General features: G+C 47.4%; 1 protein-coding gene and 1 long non-coding RNA gene across 2 annotated transcripts; one reads left to right on the top strand and one right to left on the bottom strand.

Annotated features, from left to right (window-relative positions):
- Window positions 1–710: 710 nt before the first annotated feature.
- On the bottom strand, window positions 711–16,434 carry LOC140903150 (uncharacterized). The gene is made up of 3 exons (XR_012156163.1): window positions 16,192–16,434; window positions 3,882–3,993; window positions 711–1,445 (listed from the first exon to the last, which is right to left on the bottom strand). It is a non-coding gene; the product is annotated as an uncharacterized lncRNA (long non-coding RNA).
- LOC140903149 (tetraspanin-33-like) lies at window positions 1,990–13,987 on the top strand. The gene is made up of 8 exons (XM_073323995.1): window positions 1,990–2,532; window positions 2,880–2,937; window positions 4,639–4,763; window positions 8,247–8,321; window positions 8,857–8,952; window positions 9,539–9,679; window positions 10,346–10,507; window positions 11,210–13,987. The coding sequence occupies exons 1-8, from the start codon at window positions 2,476–2,478 to the stop codon at window positions 11,303–11,305; spliced, it is 810 nt and encodes a 269-aa protein (XP_073180096.1). The 5' UTR covers window positions 1,990–2,475; the 3' UTR covers window positions 11,306–13,987.
- Window positions 16,435–16,948: the final 514 nt, after the last annotated feature.

The following is a 16,948-nucleotide window of genomic DNA, read 5'->3' as shown; positions in this document are numbered from 1 at the left end:
CTGGGTGAGGTGAGCAAGGCCAAGAAATTGTGCCCCGGTTTTCATAATCTTTCTATGGGACTTATCCTATCTCTATGGCTGTACCAAATTCATGTCCATGAAAAATGTGTCACGGACCATGAAATCTGGTCTCCCCCATGAAATCTGGTCTTTTGTGTACTTTTACCCTATACTATAGAGATTTCATGGGGAAAATCAGTGTTTCTCAAACAGAAGGTCCTGACCCAAAAAAGCGGTGCGGGGGGTTGCAAGATTATTGTGGGGGTGGGGGGGCATTGTATTGCCACCTTTATTTTTGTGCTGTCTTCAGAGCTATGTGGCTGGAGAGCAGTGGCTGCTGGCCAGGTGCCCAGCTCTGAAGGTAGCACCCTGCCAGGAGCAGCGCAGAAGTAAGGATGGCAATACCATCCTATGCCACCCTTGCTTCGGTCTTGCTGCCTTCAGAGCTAGGCAGCTAGAGAGTGGCGGCTGCTGGCAGATGGCCCTGCTCTGAAGGCAGCAGCGCAGAACTAAGGGTGGCAATACCATACCGTGCCACCCTTACTTCTGCACTGCTGTTGGCGGTGGTGTTCAGAGCTGGGCTCCCGGCCAGCAGCTGCTGCTCTGTGGCTGCTCAGCTCTGAAGGCAGCGCGGCCACCAGCAGCAGCGCAGAAGTAAGGGTGGCAGTACCGAGACCCGCCCCTACAAAAATCTTACAACACTCCCCACAACACCCTTTTGGGTCAGGACCCCTAAAATTGCAACATCATGACATTTCAGATTTAAATATATGAAATTTATGATTTTTAAAAGTCCATTTTCAAAATGGACCGTGAATTTGGTATGCCCTACCTATCTCCTTGTGAAACCGCTGAGCAGACTCTGCTCGTTCCACCTCACAGCCTCTCTCTCTCACATACACTCTCCCTGGTTCAGACTTCTACAAAACAGCCCAGTTTGGGGTTCTTAAGGAGGACAATTAAGATCAAACAAACTTCACAGCCCTGGAGTGCAGAGACATCTGCTCTGTCAGCCTCTTCTAGAGCTCATCTCCCTGGAACCTTTGAGGCAGGCTTGGGATGCCCAATACATCTGCAAATGGCTTCTCAGGAATACTAAGATTGCCCCCAGCCCTGAGCCTGCTCCAGCACCACGGACGGCTTCAGGCACCAGTGAAGGAAGCAGGTGCCTGGGGCAGTCAACAGAAGGGGCGGCACTCCGTCAGGGCGGCACGTCCGGGTCTTCGGCGGCAATTCAGTAGCGGGCCCTGCAGTCCCTCTCTTCCTCTTCGGTGGCACTTTGGCGGCAGCTCAACCAGGCTTGGTTTGGTTTTTTTTCCTTTGCCACTTGGGGCGGCAAAAAAAGCTGGAGCCGGCCCTGTCCAGCACCTAGCTGCTCTCTTCCCTCCATGAGCCGAGAGCTCAGGAGCCCCTGGATGACCCAATTCAGCAGCAGAATGATGAGCCTAAGGAATGGAGACCAGGAATAAGTGAAGGTTCCAGGAGTGAAAGTAACTTAAAGGATGTACTGGTACGCCAGAGTCCTGAGCAGGGGCGGGGCCTCGCCCAGAAGGGGGCGGGGCCTCGCCCAGAAGGGGGCGGGGCCTTTACATCAAGATTTAAAGAGCCAGGGGCTCCAGCTGCAGTAGAGGCAGCTGGGAGCCCCAGCCCTTTAAATCACCGCCGGAGCTACTAGCTGCTGAGGCAGCTGGGAGCCCCGAGGGCCATTTAAAGGGCCCAGGGCTCTGCTGCAGTAGCGGCGGCTGGGAGCCCTGGGCCCTTTAAATCACTGCCAGTGCCCCGCCACCGCTACCCCAGGGCTCCGGCAGGGATTTAAAGGGCTCAGTGAGAGGAACCCCACTCTGGCACCTTTCACTGTGTTTACTTTAAAGGCTGTTTTTAAAAAAAAATTAATTGTAGGAGTCTCTCTTTTTTCATGTGGGGGTGAAGGGTGAGTTCTCATAGGGTTCCCATTCCAAGTGCCTCTCTCCTCATTCCAGTTGCCAAGCACTCTTCCTTCTCAGTGAGCCCTACCCAAGGAATGAGGGGCTGGGACTCCAGCTCCTAGGAACCTGCCTCTCTGATGCATAGAATCTAGTCTGCGCCTGTTTCTTCCTGTCTCCTCTGACATCTCTCTTCAAATGGCTTCTCTTCCTCCTATTCTCAATAACCTGAATGGAAGAATGCTGCCCCACCTCACTGCTGGGTTTCTCCTTGCCTTGGCCTCCTCTTCTTCCAGTGTTTTCTGAGGTCTTCATTTCAGGAGTTTATTTTGCCTAGTCAGCCTGTCCTACTGCAGCTGCAAGAGAGCTGAAAACAGGCAAGTGACTTACACTAGGAAACACGTGGCAAACCTGACTGTACATGTCAGTCTTTTCCCTTTGTGCCCGTAATGCTCCCTAGAGCACATGACCCAGGCATCAAGAATCAGCAGAGAAACAGACTCCACATCTGGGAGAGTGGTGTGCTGGCATCAGAGACTCCAGGACACGAACCATGAGAACAAAACAGCTCATCAAATACACTTTGTTTGTCTCCTGTTACCTTTTCTGGGTGAGTCTGAGCAGGGATGGGGCTGCCAGGCCCAGGGTGTGGCTGACACTGGATGGGCAGCAAGATCACTGCATGCAGGGAAACCCACTTTCAAAGTCGTCCCAGTGAAGAGTCACTCTGGCCAGTTGTGATATTAGGGCCCTGTGGTGAGGATGTCAGGGTGCAGGTCCCTTGTAAATTGCTAATCTGCCTTTTGGTATCCCTTCATCTGGGCTCCCCTGGGACAGGCTGAGAGACCTGCTTCTCTTCTCTGGCTGGGCAAATATCTCCTGCTCCCAGGCTTAGATGCTGTTGGGGATTTTTCCTCTTGCAAAATGATGAGTTTGTCTCTGATTCTTCCTCCCTAGGTGGCCAGTGGGCTCATGGTGGCAGTTGGTATTTATGCCAAACTCTCTAAGGAAGCAAGTAAGTACCATTTCCTGTCCCTCCCTGAGTTACTGTCACAGGGTGGCTATCCTGCTCCTAAAATAGAAGGGGTTTAAAGCAGTTCTGGAGAGGACTGTGGCTGGGGATGGCTGATTGGGGAAGCAGCCACAGCTGGGCCATGCCCCAATCAGGCCCCCAGCTGGCCTGTATAAAAAGGCTGTGAGCCAAATACCCAAGGAGTCTCTCCCTAGGCTAGGAGAGTGCGCGGCGCGGCGCGCTCCAGGCTGGCAACTCCCCAGGCTGTAGGGCCTGGCTCAAGGCCCATAGAGGTACTGGAAGGCAACAGGTCTGAACCCCCTTGCCTATGATGAGTGGCCTTTACACTGCAGTCTGCCCCAGGGAGTGGGGGCTTGGTGATGACTGGCAGTAGCCCAGACTGAGGCAAGGTGGGGATAGTGGGTTGGGGGTTCCACAGGAAGGGGAGACCCAGAGTAGAGTTTGGGGGTGCTGCCAGGGGGCAGAACCCAGAGAAAGGGGCACTGGGGTCTGTGAGGGACATGGGGGCCAGAGCTGTGTGGATCACTAGCCTGCAGAGGGTGCTCTGTGCTGGATAGAGCTAATTCCCCAATGACCAACAGGAGGCGCTGCAGGGGTGAGTCCACTCCTTTACAGGTTTCAGAGTAGCAGCCATGTTAGTCTGTATTTGCAAAAAGAAAAGGAGGACTTGTGGCACCTTAGACTAACAAATTTATTTGAATATAATCTTTTTGTGAGCTACCGCTCAAATACACTGCATTTTTCACTGAATGCATCTGTGGAAGTGAGCTGTAGCTCACAAAAGATTATACTCAAATAAATTTGTTAATCTCTAAGGTGCCACAAGTACTCCTTTTTGCTCCTTTACAGTTTCCAAACTGGAGTTTAGATAAAGCTAACAAAGTGACTGCAGGGTAATTGTGTAGTCATTGCTCTCTTCCCAGTACCGTGTGGAGATGAGCTCCATGGCCCATTTCTGATTGGCAGTTTTCAAATCACCCTCCACCATGGTTCCTGTATGTCACTCCTGCAGGGTGTTGCCCAATCCTTTTGATGGATCTACAAGGGTGAGAAGGATTATTAATAACCATGTACGTTTGTCATGCCCAAAGACTGCTGAGTGTTCAGCAATAATCACTAAACAAATTAAAAATGGATCAAATAAGGCGGTACAGCCTAATGAATGCCTGAGAACTCTGGAAAGTAAACTCAGGAGGGAGCTCAGCTCCTTCCACCAATGCCATGAACCTAAGGCTTTGTTGCCTTGCCCAGTTTCAAGGCTGGGGAATAAACCTCCAAGCACAAATTCCCCCTCCCTTCAATGTGCCATTTGTATTTGCTGAGCACTAGCTATGTGCTTGGTCCTGTACAGACCATAGAGACACACATGGCATCTGCCTGGAAGGGTTTACAGTCCAAGGTGACAAATGTGTTCATCAATTAAACATGCGGACCCAGGCCACCTTGTAGTGCAGAACTTTGTTTGGTGAGTATTTTGTAATCCCAATTGATGAGTGCGGGAAGGAAATGTGTTTCAAGGGGAGGGTTGGGGATTGCCCTGGAAGGCTAGTATGTGGAACTTGTCCAGCTCCATGTTTTTCTGTGAGCTCTGCATCCATTCTTGATACTCCGAAGGGAAGAGGAAGGAGCATGATTTGGCTTGCACTAAGTTCTTACTTTGCCTTGTTTTTCAATCTCTGCCAGGTGCTGTGGATTCGCTCCTCACTGATCCCTCGCTGATCTTGCTCACAGTGGGGATCCTAATGTTTGGCATCACCTTTGTGGGGTGTACAGGAGCCTTGCGTGACCTGCCTGTGCTGCTGAAAATTGTAAGGCGAGGCTAGTGGGATGATTTCTTCTACCTGAAAGGGATCCCTATGCCTTGGGCTGCCCTTACTAGGCAACTTCCCGCCTAAAGAGACTGCCTCAAAGAGTGGAGTGTGAACCTGCTCCACCTGCATTAGGAGATCAATTTTTGTCAGTCTCTTAAGTGGATGCTGAAGGGGAGCACTGGCAGTACTAGCATGTTACTGAGCTAGTGGGAAAATAGCTCCCCAACTGCCTGAACAGCAAGGAGAGAGAAAAAAAAACAGTGAATTCCTGACCACACTAAAGCCATCTTTCAGAGTAGCAGCCGTGTTAGTCTGTATTCGCAAAAAGAAAAGGAGTACTAGTGGCACCTTAGAGACTAACCAATTTATTTGAGCATAAGCTTTCGTGAGCTACAGTTCACTTCATCGGATGCAGTGAGCTGTAGCTCACGAAAGCTTATGCTCAAATAAATTGGTTAGTCTCTAAGGTGCCACTGGTACTCTGTTTCTTTTTACTAAAGCCATCGTGACTCATAACTTCTGCTCCCCACCTGTCCCTTTGGTTGCACATCCAAGCAAAAAGATCTGGTGGCTTGTGCCAGTTGTCACCTTTTTAATGTGGCCTGTTTTTCACATTTGCACCAACATTTTGCCATTTACACTATTTGTCCCAAGTCGAAGGGTTGTTTATAATATTTGCCCATCAGAATCCACAGTTGTTGCCTTTATGGGAATTTTGCAGAGACTTTGCAAATGTAACATTCCTCCAGGTGTTATGAGGTTATCTTGGGGATAATTTCATTGTGGAGTATCTTGAGGCACAGACATGCTACAGCAGTGCAATGCAAGAAAGTGTGTATGATATGTTTGGAGACTGCATGTTTCTTCTAGCTAATGAAATCCAATGTGGCTGGAAGAGGTTTAGGGTGTGTTCTTTTCATTTGCAAATAACAGAAATTCCCTCTTGACAGGATTTAACATGTCCCAGTAATACAAAAGGAAAGGTTCCTTCTCAGGTGTCAACTAATGTTTATCACTATTGCTGGGTAAATACTGGCCCCCTCCAAACAATGTCTTGGAATATGGGCTTCAATTTTAAAATACACTTGCTTTGATGTCCTTGTGCGTTTCTGAGCTGACCTTCTGAGCCCTCAAGTTGCACTCAGCAACATTTGGGTGAACAAATTTCAGAATGGCCTGTGTAAAAATCTGTGTAGGAAGAGCGCTCCATAGGAGTTATATTTATGCAATTGGAGAACAGAAACAATCCCATCTGCCTTATGTGACCCCCTCAACTGAATTTTGAGTGCTGGGAATCAAATGCGTGGACTCAACATGATAAATCTACGGAGTAAAAAAAAATTTTCACAACTTGTCAAATAAACATGAGGAAATTGCTGACTGCAGCAAAAACTCACCAAAGAAATTGTTTGCTAACTCAAAGAATTCATTTCCCCGTGCTGGTTCCTGTGCCGGAGACTTAACCATGCTAATGAAAAGATGGCATTTAAACTAGACTGGACAAAATACTAGAGACTAGACTGTAGGGAACAACAACCAGCCCCAGCGATGGGCTAACAACACTTGGCAAATACCTAGCACTTTGCAACTTCAAAGCACAGCCAGGAGGTGAGTGTTATTAGCTGACCTCATAGGTCTTTTCCATCCCTAATTGTTGAGATTCCATGACGGACACTCAGACAAGGCTCCTTCCAAGCAGCTAACATGGATTTATGGCTCATTACAACAATCTAACCTAAAAAAACTAATCTTTTGTCCTATGACAGCAAAGGTGTTAACTGCCCACTTCACCTTGAATGACTTCTTTCATGCATCCGATGAAGTGAGCTGTAGCTCACAAAAGCTTATGCTCAAATAAATTGGTTAGTCGCCAAGGTGCCACAAGTACTCCTTTTCTTTTTGTGAATGCAGACTAACACGGCTGCTACTCTGAAACCTCTTACAACATGTAATTCCTTATGCTAAACAACCTGTTCCACCTTGTATTTAGCTGTGACACTCTGAGTACATTTCCCAGTCATGAAGAAGAGCTCTGTGTAAGCTCAAACTCGTCCCTTTCACCAGTAGAAGTTGGTCCAATAAAAGATATTACCTCACCCACCTTGTTGGGACCAACACAGCTACAACATTACAAAAAGCAGCTAATAGGGCAGTCACAATGGCAGCAAGGTCAGGGTATGTCTCCCAGCCTAGGTTGACAGATCTGGGTGAAAAAAGAAAAGGAGGACTTCTGGCACCTTAGAGACTAACCAATTTACTTTTTGCGAATACAGACTAACACGGCTGTTACTCTGAAACCAATTTATTTGAGCATAAGCTTTCGTGAGCTACAGCTGACGAAAGCTTATGCTCAAATAAATTGGTTAGTCTCTAAGGTGCCACAAGTACTCCTTTTCTTTTTGCGGATACAGACTAACATGGCTGCTACTCTGAGATCCGGGTGAGCAGAGCTTGCACTGGAGGCCGAGCAACTTCAAAGTGCTGTCTCTAACACGATCTTTAAAACACGAGTGCAAGCCCCATTAGCCCTAATCTGGGCTGGGAGGCTTGCTCCAAAATGCTGATCTGACTGTGGAGTCAGTGCCTGTCCCATTAGCACAGGCAATCTCAGCTCCATCACCAGAGGCAGTGGGCCATTCTTGTCTGAAACATTCTAATCATTTCCTTCTATCCTCACATGCAAATGAAGCATGGAGGCTTGTGGGAAAACCAGCCAGGGGGAAATTCTGTTCTCGGCCATGCTATATTCCTCAACTGGGACTTGTAGGCAGGGGACTTGACGCTCCAGGACATTCGGGTAGTGATATTTACCAGCAGTACTACTATTAAGCCATGATGGGGAACCCTGCCTTGTAATAACACTGGTACCCAGGTGGTTGCCTGGAAGTTCTCGCATTCAGCCCTCCTGCTGCAAGGAGGGCTGGGACCTGGTACAACAACAGCAGTGTAGTGCAGGGAGGAGACAGCCTTCTATGCATAAATAATCAGGCCTGGTCTCTCCAAGGGGCTGGTCACTTAAATTATTCCCCTGCTCAGCCAGGTCTTGGGCTTGTCCCCTGTGCTCTCTGCAGTGTTTCAGCTGCTGTGTCCTCTTGTAGAATCTGGAACTAGATTTTCCAAGCCTTCCTGTACAGGGTGCATCTCTGGAGTTTCCAGGGATTGTCTTGTGTGTAACAGGTCCTAAGCAGGCCCCAGTGCCTTGGGGGCCCCCAAGATAAGGTATTACTGAATGGGAAATGCTGATTTATTGCACCTGACAGCTGACTTCCTCTGGACTGTTGGAGGTGGAGGCTGGTATCATTGGTGTTCTGGGCATTGGTATTAACACACATACACAGCAGGGTGAATGTACATGACACGTCATAGACACGGCCCCAGCCCCACAGAGCTCTTGCTCTAAGGGCTCTTGCATCGATGCTGGCAGGGGGGAACTGGTTGCTCTAAACTTTGTTCTGATGATCTCACCCCTTCATTTTTCAGTTTGCTTGGATTTTACTGATCAGTCTCATTCTCCAGATCGTGGCTGCTGTCCTGGGATTTCTCTTCTCTGGCATGGTAACTGCACAGTTAACTCCAGAGCTGGCTGACACTTTGCTGAATTAGACAGTTGAATTTGGCAGCATAGTTGCATGAGCACAGATCTAGAAGTCAGCAGCACCCTATGTAGCCTTGGGCAAGTCTCTTCCCCTCCCTGCCTCAGTTTCCCCTCTGGAAGATGGGAACATTAATACTTCCTCTACCTACCTGACTGTGAGGTTGTCAAGATTAATCAGTTAACATCTGAATGCATACTGTAGTGTGCTATATAAATGCAGAGTATTTATACTCTGGCTGCCAACAGAAATGCAGGTCAACCTTCTTCATCTGCATTTTTTGGGAGGTGAACAGGGAAAATGGCAGCCACTTGGGTTTAACTTGCATTTGTCCGTGTGACAGGCTCAGGTCAGGGGTACCTCGGAGTCAGAGGCCAGATGCCACAGAGACAAGTCTTGGGCCCAAAGTGCAGGAAATGGAAAACAAGGGGAGCTTCTGCAAGTCAATGAATCTGCCTGGTAGATGCTGACAACTGCACTGTCTCTGTGTGTTGCAGGTGTTGGAGAAAGCAGCATTTCTGATGGGAAAAGCTATCTCTGGTTATAGGAATGACCTAGATTTACAGAACCTTATTGATTATATACAGAAAAAGGTAATTTAATAACACCTCTCAGATTTGTATCATGCTTTGCTGTTTAACTATTTCAGTGAAGGCAAATGGCTAAACAGACCCTGTCTCAGATCCTCAGTCAGTGCTGGGATCTCAGTGCCAGCCTTAGATCCTCACATACACATGGAGCCTAAAGCCAGGTCCCTGAGAGCCAGCTTCTCATTGTCTTGCCAGTGTTCAAGTCAGTGTTTCCTCCACTCCTCACATCACAGAAAGGAGCATGGTCTCCACTTATTTTTTGTGTCCATGGCAGCAGCTGTGACTTTCACCAGGGCAGATGGGAACAGGGCCAATTTAGGGAAACTCCCCATTTTTGCTCCCTGTTTGCACCACAAAACACAGTTGCTTCTCCCTCCCCAGTTGGATTGCTAAAGTCCCCTGAAAGCCTCAGGGTCTACCTGTGAATACCCATTAGAGAGATAAGAGAGAGATGGTTGTCACCCGTGTTTCAGAGTCACTTATCTCAGAGCTATTCTCAGAAATTCTGTCTGTACAGCCCCATGCACACTTGGGCTCTGTGTAAACAAGCAGCTACCCCAAGGTCCTCCTTTCTGTTTCACTCTCTCAGTTCGAGTGCTGTGGGGTGCATTCCTACAAGGACTGGTCTCAGAATATTTACTTTGAGTGCCAAGACTCTAACCCCAGTCTGGAACGCTGTGCTGTGCCTTTCTCCTGCTGCATCCAGAAGGATAAAAAGGCAGCCATTACTGTAAGTCAAATCTGGCCACATTTTTATGGTTAAAATTTTTTTCTTGAGGTTTCTATTTTAAAAAATCTCCATTGCAGCACGTGGTTGGGAACTAAGGGCACACATTAAAATAAAGCCAAAGAGATCAAGTAGGAAAGTATCAGAGGTACTTTGCATTTATATAACGTTTCATGTCAGGATCTCAATGCAGTTTGCAAGGTCAGGTCAGTATCGTTATCCGCTCTGGGTTAAGGAAACTGAGACACAGAAAGGCAATGTGAATTTACTTAGAATATACAGTGAGTCTATGGAAGAGACGCAAACAGAACCCACATCTCCCAATTCCAAATCCCCTATTCTAACCACTTAACATGGTGCCTGTTTGTAACATAGCTGGCTAGATCACTAAGAACAAAGCAGCGTTCTGTTCTGGTTCTTTGATTGGGCCCATCACTATGTATCAGGATCATAGGACTGGAAGGGACCTCGAGAGGCCATCTAGTCCAGTCCCCTGCACTCATGGCAGGACTAAGTATTAGCTAGACCATCCTTGATAGATGTTTGTATCAGGACACCTGTCCCCTCCTTCTCCTCTCAGGATCAGGCATGCAGTGACTACTTCAGGGGGGAAAGAACAGATCCTGTTCCTCACTCACTAAACTCTTGCTGACTCTTCTCTCCCTGCAGAGTGTTCTCAACAGCATGTGTGGCTATGGGACCCAGAACCTGAGATCATGGAAAGCAGAAAGTCTGATATACACTGAGGGCTGCTTGGAAAAGATTGTTGGCTGGGGGCAGAGAAACCTGCTGCTTGTTGCAGGGCTAGCAATAGGACTGTTTTTCTTGGAGGTAACTGAGGCTGTAACAGCGTTAAGACTATGTCTGTACTAGAAAAGTGCATCAGTTTAATTAAATCCATTAAAAACTAATTGAGTAAACCAGTGCAAACTCTCAAGAGTAATGCACTTAAACTGATTTAAGCTAAATTAACATAAGCAAAGGTTAAGCTGGTAACTTACAAATGCAAGCTAAACTAATATCACGCATGTTGATGCAACCTACCTGTATGTATAGAAGTGCATCTATATTAAGAGTTTGCATTGATTTAAATTGATTTTGAAATAAATGTGGTTAAACCATTGCATTTTTCTAGCATAAACAAAGCCAAGAATCTGCTTGGCTAGCTCTGCTTGGCTAGCCCTGTGAATGATAACCACACCCTTCCGGCCAAAGTTTTCAATCTTGGGTGGCTAATGTTAACACCTAAATCCATAGTCAGATATACAGTACTAATAATATAGTGACATATGAACAATAATGCTTAGGCACCTAAACAAGTAGCCTGATTTTCACAGGTGCTTAACTCCTGCAGCAACCATGAAAGTCAGTGGGGGACACAGTTCTTGGCACCAGAACCTTGGGTTTTGTCTAGAGGGTAAATTACAGGATTTTGTTGTCCCTTCCCTGGCATTTCCCCTGCTTTAAGACCTCAGGGATGTTGCTTTCAGGTGTTAATGAATCCAGCCCTAGTGACTTCCTTTTCCCTTCCAGATTCTCGTGTTTTCCATGGCCGTGATGCTCATTTACCAGATCGACCTGATCATACAGAAACGGAAAAGCACAAGGAGGAGAGGCCCCGAGAAATAAGTCTGTTACTCCCATCAAGAGCCCTGCATGGTCTCTGTTGCCACTGGTGTGGGCTGCGGAGAAGGAACAAACTGAGATCTCAGACAAAACACTGTGAATACCCCAGAGGGTGCCAGGGCCCATGCCCCAGGTGAATAAACAGACAGTGGAAAGCATTTTCTGTGCATATGCTGCTTGGAAAGGGCCCTTGCTGCCTGGTGGGTCTCTCCCTCCTCCCCCCCTGTTTTATTACCATGGACATATTCACAAAACCAGATCTTTTTTTTCTGAGATTCCTGATGCTTATTCTCCATCTGTGGTCAGAGTCCTCTGGTTGCTTTAGCGATCACTTTGGAGGACAGGGTTACAATTGAAAAGAAAATGGACAAATTGGAGAATTGGTCGGAAATCAAGGTGAAAGTCAGTAAAGACAAGTGCAAAGTACTACACTTGGGAAGAAAAATGTCAAATGCATAACTACAAAATGGGGAATAACTGGTTAGGTGTTAGTGCTGCTGAAAAGGATCTGGGGGTTATAGCAAATCACAAATTGAACATGAGCCAACAATGTGATGCAGTTGCAAAAAATGCTAATATCATTTTGGGGTATTGTAATAGAGTCCCCAGAGGGCCAGCTGGGTAGCCCACCCAGTTTCCAGCCTTGCCTCCCTTCAGGAGGGCCTTTCAGTCCAGTTCCTAATCCTTGTATGGATGGGGCTTAGCTTTATCTCAGGCTCTTTAATGTTCTTGCCCTCTCCTTACTAGAGGGGGAGTGGGGTGGAAATGAGCCTTACACCCCTCCTGCAGCAAGGGCAGTTGGAAGGGGAGCCTGGTCCCTCCCATTCCACCAGGCTCTTACCCAGGGTCGTATGAGTGCCAACAATGTCAAGCACCCTGGAATGCCCTCCAATTTGCTCCTGGGTCACTTCCTACCATCCATCTCCCCACATGCCTCCAAGTCCTATATAAGATAACAAAAGAAAATGAAAAGACAACTAAACCTTCAACCCAAACTTGGCTCAGCAGGTAGTCTTATTCCTCACAGGGAGGCTGCTTTGGCACCCTTGTTCAGGAGTCCACAGGGTAGATCTGTCTTCCTCCCCAGCCTCCCTCTTCTGAACTAAGTTGCTCTCAAGTTTTAAGATGCCTCTCCAGTTAGAGCATGCTCTGCAGGTCTGGAGTGGTGGTGCTTCCTTTAACCCCTTCAGACCCAGTGTGGGCTTTGTACACTGCATCACAGGTACATTAACAGGAGTGTTGTTTGTAAGACACAGGAGGTAATTGTCCCATTCTATTCAGCACTGGTGAGGCCTCAGCTGGAGTACTGTGTCCAATTCTGGGTGCCGCACTGTAGGAAAGATGTGGATAAATTGGAGAAAGTCCACAGGAGAGCAACAAAAATAATAAAAGGTTTAATATATCTGACTTATGAGGAAAAGTTTTTAAAAATTGGGTATGTTTAGTCTTGAGAAAGATGGCAGAGGGGGATCTGATGACAGTCTTCTAATGTGTTAAGGGCTGTTATAAAGAGAATGGTGATCAACTGTTCTCCATGTCCACTGAAGGTAGGACAAGAAGAAATGGGCTTAATCTGCAGCCAGGGAGATATTAGGGAAAACTTTCTAACTATAAAGATAGTTAAGCTCTGGAGCAGGCTTCCAAGGGAAGTAGTGGAATCCCCGTCATTGCAGGTTTTTAAGAACAGGTTGGACAAATGCCCATCAGGGATGGGCTAGCTTTACCTGGTCCCCCCTCAGTTCAAGGAGCTGGACTAGAAGACCTCTCAAGGTCCTTTTCAGGTCTACATTTCTATGATTGTGATAGCACACATGGGGGGCTTTGATCACAGTGAGGCGATTAGCAATTGCTGCGGAGAAATTGTGAAGCTGTTTACAAGTACCAGTCTCTTGTAATAACTAATGGGGAATGTGCCAAAGGGATGGAATTGTTTCATAATAAAGATTTCCCCCATTTTCCATGAGGTGCCAGTTCTTTGGAGTTTTAAAGCCACAAAGTCCCTGTCATGGAGGCCACTGGCTAGTACAGTCCCTGGGGGATTTGTATCACAGGCTCTGTGTTCGGCTATATTTGCATGTACTGTAACTATTCAAGTTATTGCCAGGAATGCTTTCTTGAAGAGCTGAACCTTTAGGATTGTTGTGTTTTTTTTGCCATGGTGCTAAAGGGTCCAATCATGTTAAGAGCTGAGCACCCAGCTCCCATTCACTGAGCACTCCTGAGCTTATATGATCACAAACCCAAACTTTTTTTTGGGGGAGGGCGATGGAACCAAACACACTTTTGCACCTGAAAACTACCAGTGTCCTTCAGCAGCAATGGCAACTTTCCAGGCTCAAGAAAATTTGGGAGCCTCTATTGGGTGATGCTGCCACAGACTGAGAACTTTTAGCTGGCAATTGTTGGAAATATGACACATTTGCTTGGAGTGAAGGAGTCTGTTTGCTGCTAACTCCAGCTGGTGAGAATTTATTGGCAGGGCATTTTCCTTCTCACTGTACCTCATGTACTGTAGAAATGTGCAATTCGGAGTGATCCTGTGCAAGGCCAGTTCTCTCACAGTCTGACAAGTATGTGAACAAGCAAATTGCGTTTTGTACAGTGTAATCCAAACTGTAAGAATCATCTTGTGCCACTGGAGTCCAGCTGTCATATCACTTTCCAAAATAAAATCATTATTTTTTTCCTGGTCATTGTTGACACTGCGTGGTCAGTTAGTTCTTGCACAATATTACATTTTTCTTGTCAGCTTCCCCTGTGTGCTGCGTCTGTCCTCCCTGTAGTTTACCTGGAGCCACATCACAGACTTCAGAGGTCACTGTAGTAAATATTGTGTAAATATTGTAAACAGTGTAAATATTGACTGGGAATATTTTTAATTGAGGTGTTTTAGTAGGTCACCCTTTTACACTTTGACAAAAGACTACAGCAGACAGGGCTTGAGTGTATTCCCCCGTGTCGTCAAAACCTGCTCTGAGCAGGTGGAAAGAAGGCCTGTGCCCTGTCTGGATTCATGCTAATACTGTTGCTAGCGATGGTACCGCTGCCCACTGCTGGAATATGGCTACAAGAATTTCTAGCATAAACAAGGCCACTGAGCGAAAGGGTCTCAAGTGTGCATCCCTGACTAAGAGCACACTGGAGTCTGGCACTTTTAGAGCACCCCGGGGATTCGCCCAAGTGACAAACACTGGTTGCTGTAGAGATGGATGCCCTCCTGGGATGCAGCCAAGCCCCTGTGTTGCAAGGAGACAGTGTTTCACAGCTATCAGTGCAGACTCAGAGCTCTAGGTTTTCCTAATTTTTCTATTTGAACAGCTGAGGCTTTTACTGGGTCCTGTTTAAATGTGAAGGAACAAAGCCCCACAATGGTCTGTTCTCTGGGATGATATAGGAAGTCTTGAGGGGGCAGTTTCCAAGTGTGCTTAATTGCTCACTAGTGCCACATGCTGGGTCTCATTCCTGACACTTGTTTGAATAAAGAAAAGGAGGACTTGTGGCACCTCAGAGACTAACAAATTTATTTGAGCGTAAGCTTTCGTGAGCTACAGCTCACTTCATCGGATGCATTCAGCCTTGTTTGAATAGATTATTCTGTAAAGCACAGAGTCCTCCACGGGAGAAGTCAGCAAGTGAAGACACCAGCATGAGTCTCAGCTGCCTCAGCCCGGACACATGCCAGGAACTTCTCCAGGGTAAGATGGTCCCTTTGCCCTTCCAGCCATCCAGTGTCGTCCGAATCTTCATCAGCTCAGCCTCCTCAGGTAAATAAGCTGCGAAGTGCTGAAGATGCCAAATGCTTTTGGAAGTCTGAATGCAGATCTTGTGCTTTACACCAGAAGGGATGAGGGTAGTGGGTTGCACTGTGCTGCAACATGGCCAGGCTGCTTGACTCAGGAGAGAATCATGTCCTCCCTGGGAGTTGCAGCTCCATATCAAAGGGTGAAGGTGGCTGCAGTCTGCTGCATTTTATTCAAAGTAAGGTGCGTGCTGTACTTGTCACCACCATCCCCTCTGCATATAGATATGTCCAAGAGAGCAGGATTCTGGCACTAATGGCATTGCCGGTGCAGAAAGGGTCAGTCTGCAGCACACTGTACTGTGCAAGGGGCCAAGGAGAAGAGATGCTGGCTGGTGCACAAGGCTCCCTTTCAAGTGGCTTTAGGGAGGCTGGGTGCAATGGGTCCCCTGAATTTCGTTCTTCCATTGTAGTGTGGAGAAAAATACATGGAACAGCATGTGTGTGTATGTGCTTGTGTGTGAGAGCATGGATGGGAGTGTGCACGCTTGAGCATGTGAAGAGTGGGGTATGCATGAATGTACATGTCTGTGTGTGTGAGGGGAAGGGCTGTGCACGTGCAGGGCATTGTGTGGGGTAAGGGGTATATATGTGGCTGTGAGTGTTCTTATCTTTCTCCTATTTGCTCTTTGGTTTTCTTTGTCCCAGCCCTGGTAGAGCTCTCTCAGTTAGACCTCATCAGGCTGCTGTGTTTGGATCCCAAGATGCTATACCTGTGTGCTCTTAACCTTCCCTTGGTCAAAGTAGGCTGCAGCACTGTCTCTTTATTTGGCTGCTTGGTACATGTCCTGGGCACAGGCTTTTGTCTGTTACCCCTTCACAAAAATGGGACTTGATGGCCCAGCTGTCCTAGGCCCACAGGACCAGAGCTCACTTCCCAAATTCTCCAGTACCTTCTGCACAACCTTTTCCAGGTTCCAACTTGTAGGCACTCCCCTTTACAGTTCACCTGCCCAGGGACACATGATAGTGGAAACAGAAAGACACCCAGGCTTTGCAAAGGCTTCAAAAACCAATCACTTCTTTTTTAGCTAGCTCAAGAAATACACAGATCTAGACAAAACAATCACACCTGGACACATTTCCTTACCTCATTTCCTCACCACTCTTGAGCATTCTTTGTGCTTAGGTCTGAGGTCTTTAAGGAGTCCAGAGTCTCCTCTCCTGTGCACAGCTTCTCCTCTGACACATGGAATCTCTCTTTCCTCTGCATCCAGTTTCCCCCCTCCTTAGTTGGTCCTGCAGTTAAAAACAACACCTCAGCTATGAAAGCATGCCCCCATGTGCCTCTCTCCTGCCCAAGCTTCCCTTGTTCTGTGAGTCCCCACTCTCAAGATCCCTGGTTTTTAAGACACAGCACTAGTAACTGGCCTTTTTGTTCTCCTGGTTTGGGATTTTCCACTCTCCAGAACCCCTGCAGAGAAGTTGGAGAAAATTGGTTTAACATAGGCCATGGTATTGTCCTAGTGCTCCCCTTTGAATGGGAGCCATCAAGGTTTAACGACCCTACATTGTCCCTGGTTTTGGAGATATGCAGCACAGCCCCTGACAGTAGATGGCTGACTCCACATACATCTATTGTTTGGTCTCTGCCAAATTCAGTCATGATAAATACGTCACGGACAGTGAAATCTGGTCTTTTGTGTGCTTTTACCCTATACTATATAGATTTCATGGGCGAGACCAGCATTTCTTAAATTGGGGGGTTCTGACCCAAAAGGGAATTGCAGGGGGGGTCGCAAGGCTATTTTAGGAGGGGGTGCGGTATTGCCACGCTTACTTCTGTGCTGCCATCAGCGCTGGGTGGCTGGAGAGCAGTGGCTGGTTGCTGGAGAGTGGCAGCGGGT

The sequence above is a fragment of the Lepidochelys kempii genome, chromosome 25 (genome assembly GCF_965140265.1).
Source record: "Lepidochelys kempii isolate rLepKem1 chromosome 25, rLepKem1.hap2, whole genome shotgun sequence".
NCBI lineage: Eukaryota > Metazoa > Chordata > Testudines > Cheloniidae > Lepidochelys > Lepidochelys kempii.
Note: the sequence above shows the minus strand (reverse complement) of the source record. Positions and strands in the feature narration are given on the sequence as shown.

Excerpts from the sequence above, each read along its gene's own strand:
- LOC140903149 (XM_073323995.1), top strand. The coding sequence starts at position 2,476 with ATGAGAACAAAACAGCTCATCAAATACACTTTGTTTGTCTCCTGTTAC. Across the intron at positions 8,322-8,856 it reads GATTTCTCTTCTCTGGCATG|GTGTTGGAGAAAGCAGCATT; the intron begins GTAACTGCACAG and ends TGTGTGTTGCAG. Across the intron at positions 10,508-11,209 it reads TAGGACTGTTTTTCTTGGAG|ATTCTCGTGTTTTCCATGGC; the intron begins GTAACTGAGGCT and ends TTTCCCTTCCAG.